Source organism: Melanerpes formicivorus, unplaced genomic scaffold (genome assembly GCF_026170545.1).
Source record: "Melanerpes formicivorus ecotype bairdi unplaced genomic scaffold, bMelFor1.0.p_v2 SCAF_10, whole genome shotgun sequence".
Lineage (NCBI taxonomy): Eukaryota > Metazoa > Chordata > Aves > Piciformes > Picidae > Melanerpes > Melanerpes formicivorus.
In genome coordinates this window covers 11685127-11700025 of record NW_027142362.1, presented here as the reverse complement: position 1 = coordinate 11700025, position 14899 = coordinate 11685127, and the positions used below count along the sequence as shown (strand labels likewise).

The window sequence follows — 14899 nt, the reverse complement described above, 5'->3', positions numbered from 1 at the left end:
GGTGCTCTATGCAAACACAAGAAGTGAGATCTATAAAGAGAAAACGGGAGCCTTATTCGCAATAAAACTACTTAGATTGAATCACAGAGCTAGCAAGCCTTCTGCGGCTCCAGCGAGGATCTCCTGGATCCCAGGGATGCCCTCACTGCAGAGGCAGCACGACCAGCACGTAAGGACCCTCGCGCTCGACCCACAGCAGACGCCCTCCCACTGGGCGCACCCGGGACCCTCAGGCCCCGCCCGCAGGCCGCAGCCGGGACCCTCTGGCTCCCTCCACCGCCTTCCCCCTCTCCGCTGTCTCCATGCAACATCACAGCGTGGGCGTCTTCAGCGCTCTCATTTACATAGCGCCTGCAAGCGGCCAATGGGCAGGCGACTCCAGTTCTGTCATTTGCATGGGCCCGAGCGGCGGCCAATGGGGTGGCGCTGCCGCGCGCGCTCGGAGGGCGATGTTTCCCTCGGGCGCCGAAGCGGCGGGTGCGGGTGACACAGCGCGAGGCTGGGCCGGTCGCGGGAACCTGCCGGGCGCTCGGCCTGGGCAGCGCGGCTGCCTCGGGCAGCCGCGGGGCAAAGATGTCGGTGGCGGGGCTCAAGAAGCAGTTTCACAAAGCCAGCCAGGTAAGGACAGCAGTTTTGGGGGCCTGAACGGTAGCAGAGCCTTGGAAGGGGCTTTGCTGTTGATGGGTATCTGGCTCTGCGCCCGCTCCTGCCCGCCCGCCGCAAGGCGCAGCGAATTCGTCGACCGGTGTCGGCATCACTCCTTGGCAGCCCAGGGAGTGCTTCCTGCAGCGTTACCTCTGGATTTCTCCTTCTACTACTGCCCGAGCCTCTTACAAGAGGGGGTAGCATTTTTTTTTTCCTGTGGGCTTCAGGTCCTTCCTTCAGTTGTTAATATTTTGCTGTTTGTGCTTGCATTCTGAGGCCTCAGTTAAGGATTCTGGCTGTAGGTACTAGCTTTTCCTCACAGAGCTCATGGTAGGGTTCTTCCACAAACCACTGGTTTATTCTACCTGGCATACCAGGTGTTTGTCCTATAGAGGGTATCATATGTTTCTAGAGTTTTCCCTTGTTTTCTAGAATCTGTACTCATCTTTTCCTGGGTGAACCTTCATTTTCTCCTGACCTCTTTTATCGTTTTTGCTTTTCTCATGTACTTCTCTTTAATACTTCCACTGATTTCTGTCAAGCAGGTGGACAGGTTGAGCTCCATAGCACGATAGTGCCAACCTAAAGCCTCACGTTGGTGCCCTCACTTCAGGAAGTGGGATTTTTTCACTGAAGGTTTTTGGGAACCACAGGTCTTTGCTTGCTGGTTCCAGGCCTGAGAGATCTGTATTTCTGTTAGCTCTTATTAATGATAACAGTAATGTTGACATTAGCATCTGCAGTCTATGCAGTTGAATTGGACAGCTGCTCTTGTCGAGGAGTGGAGAAAATAAAAGTTTGTTCAGTGCTTAACACTCTTCTTTCTAGGTCCTCCTTCAGATACTCAGCTTGTCAGCAGCCCAGAGACAGAATGTGGGCTGTTTGGATATAGAAATGCTAAATAGTTGTGTCTAATGTTTATTTTCAGGAGTGTTCTTTCTTTCACGGTACATACAGATCTTAAAAAATGACATTAATCTGTATCTTTTTGTTAACTTCCACTGTTTCTTTGAGAAAATGTGTGGGCAAACAAATCCAGGGACAATTCATGAAAGGTTTTGTCTTGTTTTGCACTTAACTTACCCTGATAAGTGATGCAGCCCTTGCTATGGTGAGTTTGTAACACAAGAAGCAGAAGGTTTTCAGCTAAGGAAGTTAGAGAGGTAACCACAAGTGCTGTCTCATCTAGCAGCTGGTAACAGTGCAAGTTGCTTAATCCTGCCCAGATACCAGGTAAACCTTAAAACAAGAAAAAAAACAAAATAGGGGTGTGTGGGAATCTGTTAAAGGTAGTAATGGCAAAAAGGAACAACAGTGTATTGAAGTTGACAGTATATTTATCAAAAAATTGTGGTATGACATCCATTATTCATCACAGTAAGGAACAGCAGTGCATAGTTCAGATACTATTCTTCTCAGGGTGGGTCAAAGGTATAGTTTCCACTTATTTTTAAATGCAGGACTGAGCAAGGCATTTGATTTAAGTTGATTGAAGAAGTCTCTCTTCAGAAATAAATGTTGTTCAGTAGGAAATTAGATGCTTCTTAAGATCTCATTCTGGAGTAATTCAGATAGGATGTTGGGTAAAGCAGTAGGGGAAGGGATAACAGAATAAACAGAATGTAGGTAGTTGATCAAAACATCCAGGTCTAAAGAACTGATCTATTTATCTGATCTACGGAGACACAGTCATGCCCATACATGTAAAAGTACAAACTAAACAGTTGTTGAAACTGATGTTCTCTTGCCTCCTGAGACACCAATCGGGGTCCGTGCCACACGCCACAAAATGGGACATGCAAAATGGAAGTCTTTGCACTCCAGCTTTTTGCTAAATTCTTCTACAAAATGCTACAATAAGCAACTGCAGAGCATGAAAGGGGTATGTCTCAACAAAAACTTGTTAAATCCCCAAGTACTGTAGAACTACTTAAGGAGACTTATACCTTAGTGTTTTGAATGGATGAGAGGTGCTAAGGGTGACTGTTAACACCAGAGGCAGACATGGCTTGAAGAAAGAATGAAATTACTTCCTTTAGTGCTCCCAAAGGGGACTGGGGGCAGATGACAAAAACTGGAAAATTTCCCAGAGGACATTGAGGAATACTGAAGGGAATGAGACTTGTGCCAGAACATGTGATTAAGGAATAATATTTGAACCTGAAAAGACAGTCTGTATTTAACAATTATTGACAAAGTGACAAGATCCATGTGTTTTCTAAAGGTACTATTTCAATGCTACAATACACTTCACCCAAAATAAACAAGAGTTCTAACTGAAATATAGAGTAATATAGTTACAGAAAGATTATGTAAAGTAGATAAAGTTATTCTGTAAGTGTGTATTCTAACTGAACCACTTAACTGTTGCAGAAAACATGTTTTGGTTTTGTTCTTGTTAAAAGCCAGCCTCATCTGTGTGTCTTTATGTACAACTTCAGTGTTAACTAGCTGTGATCACCTTGGCGTGTAGGCTTAAACTCTTAAGTTCACAGAGTCCTTGAAAAAAGCAAACAGTGCTTACAATTTTGTTCAGGCACTCGAGATTTCTGGGATGTTTGTCTGGTGCATATCAGCTTGGTTTATCTAAAATTGCAGTTGAGTAAATAAGTGTTTGCTTCATAAAAGGTCAGCAGCTAACTTTTAATGGTTACTAACGCTCTCACGAAAATTAGACATGACGCAGAAGTGCAGACTGGGTTGGTGTAGCAAAAAGTCACCACATCTCTGTTTGTAATCCATTAATTCACAATCAATGTTCTTGATGGTTTTAAACTAGAATTTTTTTATCCAGTTGTGTTTTATTTTCCCCAGTGAAAAAAAGTATAGGTTTTCACCAAGGTAGCTGGTGGTGATAGTCAGAACATAGCTCTGGAGTTACGAGCATCTGCTTGGGTTAGTGCAGTAAATTCTGCACACCAGAGAGTGAAGTCTTAATTATTTTTCTATGTATTCCAGCATAAAATGTTGCAATTCTCCTTCTTTATTTGTACCCTTACAATGTCTTCTGCTGTAGACCCAAAGCTTATCTATAAACATCTGCTATTTAGCAAATAGTGTCTTTCAGGTACAGTAGAATTTTCTTTACTGTGTTTCTTTATTTGGATTATAAGTTTAAATTGAAACACTCAAGTGGACTGGAATGAGGATCATTTCCATTCTGTCAGTATAATGTCACTGATAATTCCTTGAATATAACTCAAATATTTGACTAAGGAAATAACCAAGCAGAAGTTGTGTGCCATCTTACCACCTCTTACTGGCTGATAAATGAGGGCAGTTTGTTTCTCAGAGCTGATTAACTCCTGTGCAAGTCTCACAGAATTAAGCTTTTGGTTTTAAATGTATTTTCACACAGATATGATTTTTAAATTAACTTTTAGGGAGTTCTCCTTGTGATGAAAATTAGTGTCCTGTCATTTTCAGCCTCTGACATGCCTTACTGCTTTTCCTGTTTTCGGTTTGAAACCTTTTGATGTAAGTGGGTGTATCTCTGCCTGGTTTCATAGGGCCTTGCTCTTGTGGTGGTTGTACATGTGGGATAACCCAGATGGTGGGAGGACTTGCATCTTCTGATGCATACCAAGAGTATTTTTAGAGCAGTGTTTGTGTTTAGAAAAGCAGTAAGTGTAGAGAGTGAGTAAGAAAGCCTTAATAGGCAGCAGATGCTATTACAATTTCTTCTGTGCTCTGAAACTGCAGCCAGGTTGATACCTTGATGTAAAGAAAAGTGATTTTTCACAGTAGTTACAGGCTAGTGAGCCGAGAACCTCCCTTCCTTAGGGTGGTTTGAAAGCTCAGCCATAATGCTGGTCTAGGAAATCTGCTGCTGACCTCAAATTCTCATGTTTTGTGTCTTTTTTTTCCACCCCCATTAATTGTAGCTAAGGTCTGTGTATAGCAGCAGTCTCATTATCAACAGCTTATTCACAGTGTATTTCTTAGGCTTAGCTTCTCAGTGACAGGAAAAATAAATACTTTTTTGAGGAAACACATGACTGCAAATTATTGTGAATATCTTATTTGTAATGTAGGCATCAGCAGTTATTGTTAGCCCATGCAGACTGGTTTCTTAAACCTTCTCCTATTGTCAGTGAAGAAAGAGAGGCTCCAAGAGAGTATGAATCAGGAGCTGGCTCTATTGTCTATAGATGAAGCCTAGGGGTGATCAGATTTTCTAACCAAAACAACCAAATAAAGCATGTGCTCTGTGCTTCCATCTCTTACATATCCTGAATGGTGTTTGTCTTTCCAAGCACTGCATTCATTTTAATTTTTAGCAATGTTTTTAAAGACCTTTTTCTATTGCATTTTTAAAAACTCTTGGCTATTACCAGCAGTTGTAGGGATGCTGCTGCTTCGCTTTCAGATGTCTGCTTTTACTCCATTGATTTATGTGACATTTTGATCCCATCTGTTTGAATGAAGACCAGATCAGAGTCAAGATCTTCTTGTTCCCAGGACAGAATAAGTCTTGTGACTGGTTTTTTGGGTTTCTTTTTTTGTGGATTTTTTGTTGTGGTTGTTGTCCTGACTATTTTTTTTCTGTTACATTGTAGAGGAATGATACTAACCTAGACATAATATTTGAGCCTTTTTTGAAGTCCATGTGGACACTGAGTTAATACACAAAAACTTTGTTTACACAAGTGCTTGCTAGCAAAGGAAGCACTTTGGTAAGCTGAGGAAGACTAGCTTTGTACAAAAAGAACCTGAACTTGTGAGTGAGACATGAAATGAAACTTCATTGACTACATGCAGCTGTATTTTTCCTACTACTTTAGATTGTTATCGTGCAGCCTGTTAGTGATACTACCCTTTCACATGCATCCTGACTTGGGCATGCTAAATCTAAGATCTTAGTAAAGAGAGCTGCTGTCCTGTTCCTAGTTTTTATTAGATCATTGGATATATTCTTTTGCAAATCTTACAGAATGGTGGAAGTAGGGCAGTGGTGAAAATGACATTAGAATTTAATTGACTAAGGTCCTCTGAACTGGATAATTATGCATGTTTCAAAGAGGAGAGAAAACCCTTGGACACTGGCAGGGAGAAAAAAAACAACATTCCTCTATCTTCTACAGAATCACAACCCTAGTGATCAATGAGGTGACAGATATCACAGCCAGATTGCCCTCACATCCATGGATGACTTCTAGTTGTGCAGCCCACTCTGCTTACACTGAAGCTTGCTTCCCGAGACAAAATTACTGAGGTGTTAGGTAGGAAATTAGAAGGAGTTCTGTGTGGCATGAAGGTGATTTTCAGTACTTGGAACTATGTCTGATGGATTTGAGAGGAGGAGGAACTACCTCTCAAGATTTAGGTTTACAATCGTATTTACAATTGTGTTTTATCACCTGCTAAGTAGCCTGCCAGAAAGGCATAATTATCGGAAAAAAGAAACTTGGAGTGCTTTAGTCAGCATACAAATTAGCATAGTAAGGTAACAATCATGTGCTTCTGCAACCTTTAACAGCACAGCTCTCAAAGCTTACAATAGATGGATCATAATGCTGTAAGTTTGGAATCTAGCAGAGACGCAGCTACAATTGGGAAGAAGGTTTGTTATGTTTTGCACATAAAATATTTACATGTAGAAGTCTGCAATGCCATTCAATAGAAAGTTGTACGGAATAATGGAATGGAAGCTGAACTTTCTCCTTGAAAGTGCCCCTTTTATAGATTCTTGGCTTTGCTGAAGAGTATTGCACAGGCATCCTGAAAGTATGAGTGAGAGCTGGCACTCTATCCCTAGCTCACACTGTTGCCTGAGTCATTGCGGCACATGCTGGGTAATATTATTGCGGTGCAGTCTCCTGAGATTTCCTGCAATGCTGAAAAACAAATAGACAAGTGAAGCACAGCAAAAGCATTGCATTAGGGTTTCTTTGGCATCATTTGCCAAGTGTTACTTGAAGTTGCTTAAATATCTTGAAAAGATATATTTCTATGAAGAAGCTGCATTCCTATAAAACTTGGGACAGACCTTATAATGTATATATAGGAGGGCAAATTATGCTTAGTTATACTGATAGGAGTCTGGGATGACTCAGTGAAGGGTCTGTTATACAGGAATGTGCAGCCTAACTGTGTAACTTGGGTCAGAATCTTGCCTATAAAACTGCACTCCAAGTGCTTGTTTCCTACTAAGGTAAGTTGTGTATTTTCAGTGTTGCAATATAGCTGCAGTTGCAGAGCAGTACCACCCAAACACCTACAGTTTCTGTAAACATGCATGTAATTCAAGTTACAAAACGTGTCCCATATGTGAACCCTATAGAATCCAAACTTTGTCAAGTGCAAACTGTTTCTGTCTGTGTTGCTGCCACTTTCACCCAAATATATTGCAAGAGTCTAATTCTATACTGTGCTGTGTTCTCGTTGTTGCTCTCTTCCCTGTTCATGGAAAGGACACCACTGCTGGGGTTTTATGACTAGTTGATGGTTGAAGATGAAGGTTTTAACAGTGCTTTTAACAAGTCCAGTTAGAAAAGGACTAATCAAGTGCTAGATTAGACCTTGAATTCTATCTTCTAAAGCTCTGGTGTCCTATCAATATGTACATGTTTCTATTATTAAAGCTATGAAGAGTTACATGCATTAATGGGAGAATATATCAGTTAATTTCTTGCAACATCTCAAGTACCAGCAGCTGTGCATGGGAAACACAAAAATAACTTGGCCTTAACATGCTTTCTATTCAAAGGACAATGCCAAGCCTCTGAAGAGAATTAATTCTGTTTCTGTACTACCCTAATTAAATTACATTTTTGATACTGTACCTGTGTTTAATGAATTGCTACAACTGCAGTGAAATTAGCCTGATTAGGAATTGAACATGATTATAAGAATCCAGGACTCAAAGGAAATCAAGAGGTTCTAAAATTCCATTTTCTATGATTGGCAGCATTTCTGTTCTTGTGCACTCAGGTTACAGACCTGAGGTGAAGTACTGTGGAAAATACTTCATTTTTTTTTTTCTTGGTAAAAAAGGAAACAAAATATTAAAACCAACTATAAAAGGTGACAGCCCTTTTATTCCATCATGAGTGCTTTGCAGATGTAGGTAGTTCTCATTTTTCCCCACTCTTGTTTTATTATTTGTGTGAATAAGGTACGTAAAGGTGAAGCGACTTGAAGGTTAAGGAGCTGGTCAGTAGAAGAACCAAAGGTAGATTATGTGTTTGCAGACTATAGATGCAATGTCCAGTCATTAGAAATCCTGGTTTCAAACTCAGCTGGGGTTTGAAGAGGTGTGTAGAATAACCATGTCACATTCACTGTGGGCTTTCTTTAAATTCTCTGTTATTTTGCATAAGATGTATAGATAAGCAAGAAATGCAGATAGAAGTTTAGATTAAATCTCCCATATAAATGTGGCCACTGCAGGGCAAAATATGGTATTTTCACTTAACTTTACTGATTTTAATGCCCCTCTGGAATGGGCAAGCAGTATTTTGGAAATTAGGATTTTCAGGTGATGATGTCTCCCCAGCAGAGAGTAAGGGGAGGGGAAAAAGGTTACTTGGTGCCATAAATACAATATGGGACTGGAGGTCAGAAAGCCATTGTTTTGATTCAGAATTATGAATGTTGCTTTTGCAGCCCAGTTGAGAGAGTTACAAACTGAAATTTGGTGCTTGCACCATCTGCACAGTCAGAGAATGCCACAAACATGGGCACACTTTCCTGTGGAGAATGTAGCGCCTGTCAGCTTGGCATCTGTGTCACTGTAGGTGTGTGCATAGTGGCAGGGGAAGAAACCCCCTTAAAGTAAATTATTAATCAAAGACTATATCTTTTAATCAGTTCAGAGCCAGCAGTTCCAGTCTGCTGCATAGAAATTTCCTTCCAAAGAAAATGTTAAGTTTTTTAAAGATGTAAGGATGAATTTTTGTGAATTTTGGTATAAGCTGCTTGGATGTCTGCCTGAAGGCTCTGGAACATGGCAGCTGTTACTTACCTTTAGGACTAACTGTTTATCATTTAATGACTTCCACATATGAGTATTCCCTACCTGGTTTTTATCCCTGTAAGTTGCAGTATTTTCCTGAAATTACTCTGTTGATGTTGGCTTTTTTTTGTTTGGGTTTTGTTTCTTTCTTTGTTTTTCTGGAGAGTAGGAGAGCTTGCAGGCAAAACTTTGTTACTTCCCCTCCACATGCTCAGAGACCACTGGAGCTTTCCCTTTTCCTTCCACTATTTAATGAAAGTTTGTGCTGGTGTTAGTCACAGTATTTAAATTTAATCAGTGGGAAAACTTCTGTGATGAACACTAGGGAAGACACACACAAACACAAGTGAATGATAAGCCTAGGTAGGAAGGAAGTTACTTGCAGAAGTACCTTCATATTTGAGGAAAAATGTTGAAAGGAAATTCCAAGATAATGTCTTCAATGGATACTTTCATTAGTAGTTATGCTCTGTAGGTTTTTCCTCAAACTTGATACTTGTACTGCTTTCTTGTGGTCTGAGTGGACCAGTTACAGGAGCACTGTTTGTAAAGGAAATGAAGGCACACATAGACTAAAAGTTGCTCACCTGCCAAACTTGCAAATGTCAGTGCTGGAGCATGGTGGGTGCTCACCTCTATGGGTATGTATGGTAAGGACAGATAAGGTGGAGGAGACGCTCATCCTTTGTATGTCTGTGTAAAGCAAGAGGAAACTTCATTTGTCTGCTAGTGTCTGTGTCAGTAGCTTCTGTGCCCGATTCTTCATGATGTGTGGAGTTTACAAACCTCTTTGGTGACACTGGGGACAATATTTAATTGAGTGAGGAAGACTCCAAAATGATGATAAATTTGCTTTGGCTATTGATATGAATATAGTGTGAAGAAAGTTGGCTCTTTTCACTTGTTTGTGTGAGCTTTTTTTTTGTTGTTTGTCCTGTTCCAGTCTCTGAACTGTTGCCATAGAATGGCTTAGCTTGCAAGGGGCCTTTGAGATCATCTACTTTAATCTCCCATGGGTGTGGACGCCTCTTAACCAGTCTTGGCTGCTCAGGGCCTCATAAATTCCCTTAGGTGTTAGTTGTCCCAACTTCATGCTGCCATTTAATATCCTCTTGTGGAGAGATTCCTTTCTTTCCCTTCCATTCTATAAAGCTATTTTAATTACAGAAGATCTCAGTCAATATTTTCAGCTGAGTGTATTTTGATGTGATTCCCTTATAGACGTAGCCTTTTATATCATAAAAATGGTTCTTCCATGATTTCTACATTATTTTTATTTCTTTTATTTTAATCTGGGGTATTTAGTTATTGAGATATTTTATATGGTCATAACCTATAACAGCTCTCTCCATTTAGATATTCTTGGTTTATAATGATGTGCTTTCATTGAAATAAACTATTTAAAAAACTTATTCTGGATTTATCTAGGTGTGTGTGTGTGACACCCCAAGCAGTTTCTCCTTGAGGTCTTATGATTCCTGTGATTCAGCAGCAGTATATTTGAGACAGGATGAAGTTTTTGACTAAAGGTTTTGTTCAATTGTTCTGCAGCTGAAGGACGCTGAATGCCAGAATTTGAGGTAAACAGACTACCATGTACTAGAACTGTTTTCCACATTTTACTTTCTCAGCTCTTACCAAGTTGCTTCAGCATTGCTGAGTCTTCAAAATAATCTGTAAAGCAAGGTAGCACAAATGGAAAGGAAAATAGAAGCATCTACCATTAGAGATTTGGCCATGCCTAAATGTTGTATTAGTATAAGGTGATCCAGTTTCCCAAAGACAATGTGTTCTTGCTTATTAGCATGATGAAATCTATTATCTGTGTTCAAAAGTCAGCATCCCATGGATTTATCTGCGCTAGCCATGAAGTTACAACTGTGTCCATCTGGCCTAAGAGCTGTTCTGTGCAGGTCAAAGAAAACAGATGTTTGCAGTGATAGCTGTTGCCATTTATGGTTAAATGTGAGGACTTTAGACTTGAGCAGGTTTTTTTGAATGTACCTGGTTTGTGGTAGAAGAATATTTGTATTGTTTCCAGCTTCTTTTTAAAGGTGAAACAAAAGACTTCGTTCAAGGTGGGTTTGGTTTTATGCAAAATCTATTCAACAATTTGAAGTATGCATGTATATATTATTACAGTTAATAATCAGTTAATCAATGAAATCTTGACATGCATTGAAACTGAAAAATCCCTGGAGGTATGAACCATATTAGCTCTCTGCCTCAAAGTTCGGAGCCCCAGTTTTACTGTGGGTAAATGGAAATTGATTATGGTACTTCCATTATTATGTGTAAATGTAGTGTGTACATGTACATAGCCTGTTTCCTCACCCACCACCTTTAGACCATTGGGCAGAAAAACTCCTCTGCCCAAAATATTCTTTGAAGGCAAAAAATATGCCCTTCCATTTCCACATTTATATGCCTGGCATTTGTTATTTATGGAAGAACTGAGAATTCACTGTATGGAAGGACACCAGTTCTGGGCAGGGCTGCCTTGGGTTGCTGAGTCTCTGTCAAAGGTCTAGGATGGATTACATGGTTTCTTTATCAGTTATATTTGTTGCTTATGTTACCTTTCTTTTGCAAACACTCTTCAGAGCTTCTTTAGTTGTTGTTGTACATTGGATTAGCGTGGGGTTGCAGAAATTAAGTCTTTCTCCATGGGATTACACCCTGGTGCAAAGAAGAAAGAACAAATCCAGACTAAGAAGTCTTGTGCTATTGATAGCTTACTTAACAGATTTGTAACAATGCACTTAACACCTCTTGGTCTATCAGCACATTTGGGAAGCAGCCAGAAGCCAGCAGATTGAGTGAGGTGATTCTGCCACTTTGCTCTGGTAAAACCTCACCTGGAGTACTGCGTCCATCTCTGCTGCCCTCAACATAAGAAGGATATGGACCTGATGGATTGCGTCCAGAGGAGGGCCATGAAACTGATCGGGGGATGGAACACTATGAGGACAGGCTGAGGGAGCTCGGGTTGTTCAGTTTGCAGAAGAGAAGGTTCTGGGAAACATGATAGCTCCCTTCCAGTACCTGAAGGGGGCCTATAAGAAGGCTGGGAAGGGACTGTTTACAAAGGCCTGAAGTGATAGAATGAGGGGCAAAGGTTTGAAATTGGAGAGACCAAGTAAATGTCACGTCCTGATTGTTATTTGGAACATGTAAAATTCACCAGACAGTCTTTGCATCAGCACTTTGACATATGTGAAGCCTTGACACTAATTCTAGTAATGCCTACTATTATTCTAGCAGGTGACTGAAAGACAGCATGGCCAAACTGATGCAACTGATGCAACAGCAAACTCAGTTTCTATCAACTTGCCAGTTATTTCCTATTTGAGTGACTTACACAGACAAAATTACAAGTGTTGGTGTGCCACTTGTAATTACTAATAAAATACTGCTGTGCAAAAGCCTTTCTGTGATTCTTTTCTATTCCTCTAGTGTTCTGGAATTTTACATCTATCTGTGTGTTTAATGCAGTTGCAATGATGCCTCCACTGTGTTCACAAGGATTGCTCAAAATAGTATTCAAATATTTACTAAAAAAAAAAATCCTTTATTTCCTTAATCCAAAAAATAATTGTAAAATTAATTAGTTACTGCAGGCATTCTTGGAAGTCCTGTCAATTAGGGCTTAAATTAATGCACTTCATTCTACATGGCACATCTTAAAGGGGTTTAAAAATAGCAAATCTTGCTTTTTTTGTACTTAATTTTTCAAGCAGTGATCTCAAATTTCAGCCTGCATCAGGAACAGTGTGGCCAGCAGGAGCAGGGAGGGGATTCTCCGCCTGTACGCTGCACTGGTTAGGCCACACCTTGAGTATTGTGTCCATTTCTGGGCCCCTCAGTTTAGGAAAGATGTTGACTTGCTGGAACGTGTCCAGAGAAGGGCAACGAAGTTGGTGAGGGGCTTGGAACACAAACCCTGTGAGGAAAGATTGAGGGAGCTGGGGCTGCTTAGCCTGTAGAAGAGGAGATGCTATTGCTCTCTACAACTACCTGAAGGGAGGTTGTAGCCAGGTGGAGGTTGGTCTCTTCTCCCAGGCAGCCAGCACCAGAACAAGAGGACACAGTCTCAGGATGCGCCAGGGGAGGTTTAGGCTGGATGTTAGGAAGAAGTTCTACACATAGAGAGTTATTGCCCATTGGAATGGGCTGCCTGGGGAGGTGGGGGAGTCACCATCATTGGAGGTGTTCAGCAGGAGACTTGATGGGGTGCTTGGTGCCATGGATTAGTTGATCAGGTGGGTTGGATTAGTTGATAGGTTGGATGTGATGATCTTGAAGGTCTCTTCCAACCTGGTCTGGTCTATTCTATTCTAATGATTCTGTATGCTATGAAGTTTAGAGTTGTTGTATTAATAATGACAAACACATTTCTCTATGTAGATTCGTAATTGTATACATTTAATGAAGATGTAAAGGGTCATAATTTGTTTTGTATGAAGAATATAAGTATCATGACATTCCTATTGCATAATGAGTTTGGTGGCTGAGATTTGCCCTTTGGTTATCTCTTCAGCTGTGGTTAAAGGTTCCTGTTTCATGGGACTCAGCTTGTTTTGCTGCTGCTGGATGTATGGCCTTTTTTGTTGGAATTTCTTGCTGCAAAGCCATGTGAAGGACAATGCCTTTTGACCTCCTTTGCACTCATGCTTCAGAGCTTGTTGGGGATTTCTGCAGAGGCCTGGGTTCTGTGTGTAAATTATGCTTCCAGTAGCTTTCCAGTTCTCTCTGTCACTCATTTAAAGATGGACTTTAATAATCAAAATTTGATAACAGTGACTTGCAGATAGTCCTGTGTACATGCTTAGGGAAGTTCTATTCTGTTTCTGTGGATAAAGTCAGAAGTGCATTTCTGCAGTGCTGCTGTTACCACTAGAAAGAATTGTCTTGAGGAGATTCAGGACAGACAGTGCTTGTCTTTCATAGAAGTGTGGCTAGGAAGCTCTCTTACTCCCAACTGCATTTCAGTTTGTAATATTGCATGTAACAACACGTTGCTACCTAAAACCACCAGTATGTTTTAGAGTTATGAAAGTTAGGCAAAAACATGCAGTGACTTCCTCTCCAGACCAGTTGCAGAGTGATGAAAAATATTGGTTTTATTTTTTGGAGTTTTCAATTTTCAATTAAGGGAATGAAAGGATTATTAAAAACTTTGAGGCACACAAGAGTGTTTGAGACTTGTGTGTTCCATGTAGGTTTTGAAACTAATGGTGAGCACAGTTTGCACGAACAAAGAGACTAAGATATCTTAAGCCTTTTGTTTCTCTTTTGGGTATTGTTGCTAAGAGCCTTGCGTAAATCCCAGTGAAGTCAGCAGTGTTGCAGAGATGCTGGGAGCACATTGTTGAATCTTTCTAAATATTTTGAGTAATGAGACCGTAACACCATTAAAAACTCTCTTGCATTTGTAGTTGTCCCAGGAACAGGAAGCCCATTACTTGTCCGTGCTCTGATGCTGAGCATGAACTTAAGGGCTTGTGTAAACTGCCAACTAAAATGGCTTTTTAAAAAGAAGGAAACAAACAAGAAACCTCTCAAGGAAAGGAGACAAAAAAATCTTGCTCATTCAAGTGGAATGTGTGCGATCCATGTACAGCAGGAACAGATGGATTGCCTTGAGTAGCAAGTAGCAGGGACTGTATGGGTGGCAGAAGAATGTGGGTGTTTCACAATGTACTAAATGCAGTGGAAACTACAGGACTGATTACTCAAAAAATTAAGAATGATGCCGCTTAAATCAAAATAACATGCAGTAAAAAGTAAGAGTATGAGGAGGAGTTATCAATATATTTTATGGTGACAAGAAAATCCCAGAGACTAGTGCAAGTGCTAAAAAAACCTAAGCAGTAGTTCAATAACATTGAAGGACCAATCTCTAACCTGAGTATCTGGGAATGGAATTAGTTTCTGCAAGAGCGGTTAACATAGATTATTTGTCACTGTTCGTGCTTACAGGGTAGACTTGCTGCTAAACACTATGCTGAAATGGTAATGGGCAGTTGTATGCCAACATTGGAGAAGTTCATTCTAATTCAAATCAACCAAAACCTCTGATTTTTCCTCTGTATCTGGCTGTACACAATTTATGTTGACAAGACTTCTTGTTCTGCTTTCTCTGCACTGCTCTCTGGGGGCTCTGTAGTGGATGATCTTGACCACATATTTTTACTGATAACGGATTCACTAAAACTGTCACTTCAAACTATGGCACTGCCAAGGAAGCTTTTACTTTAGAGAATTACATAGTTGTATAATAACTTTTAAAAACTA

At 40.4% G+C, this 14899-nt stretch overlaps 1 protein-coding gene across 1 annotated transcript in view; it reads left to right on the top strand.

Annotated features, from left to right (window-relative positions):
* The first annotated feature begins 469 nt into the window (after nt 1–469).
* Nucleotides 470–14899, top strand: part of SH3GL3 (SH3 domain containing GRB2 like 3, endophilin A3) — a 57077-nt gene continuing 42647 nt past the window's right edge. The window contains exon 1 of the mRNA XM_068143683.1: nt 470–618. Within this exon, the coding sequence (XP_067999784.1) occupies nt 574–618 (45 nt within the window). The 5' untranslated portion in view covers nt 470–573. The remainder of the gene's footprint in view (nt 619–14899) is intronic.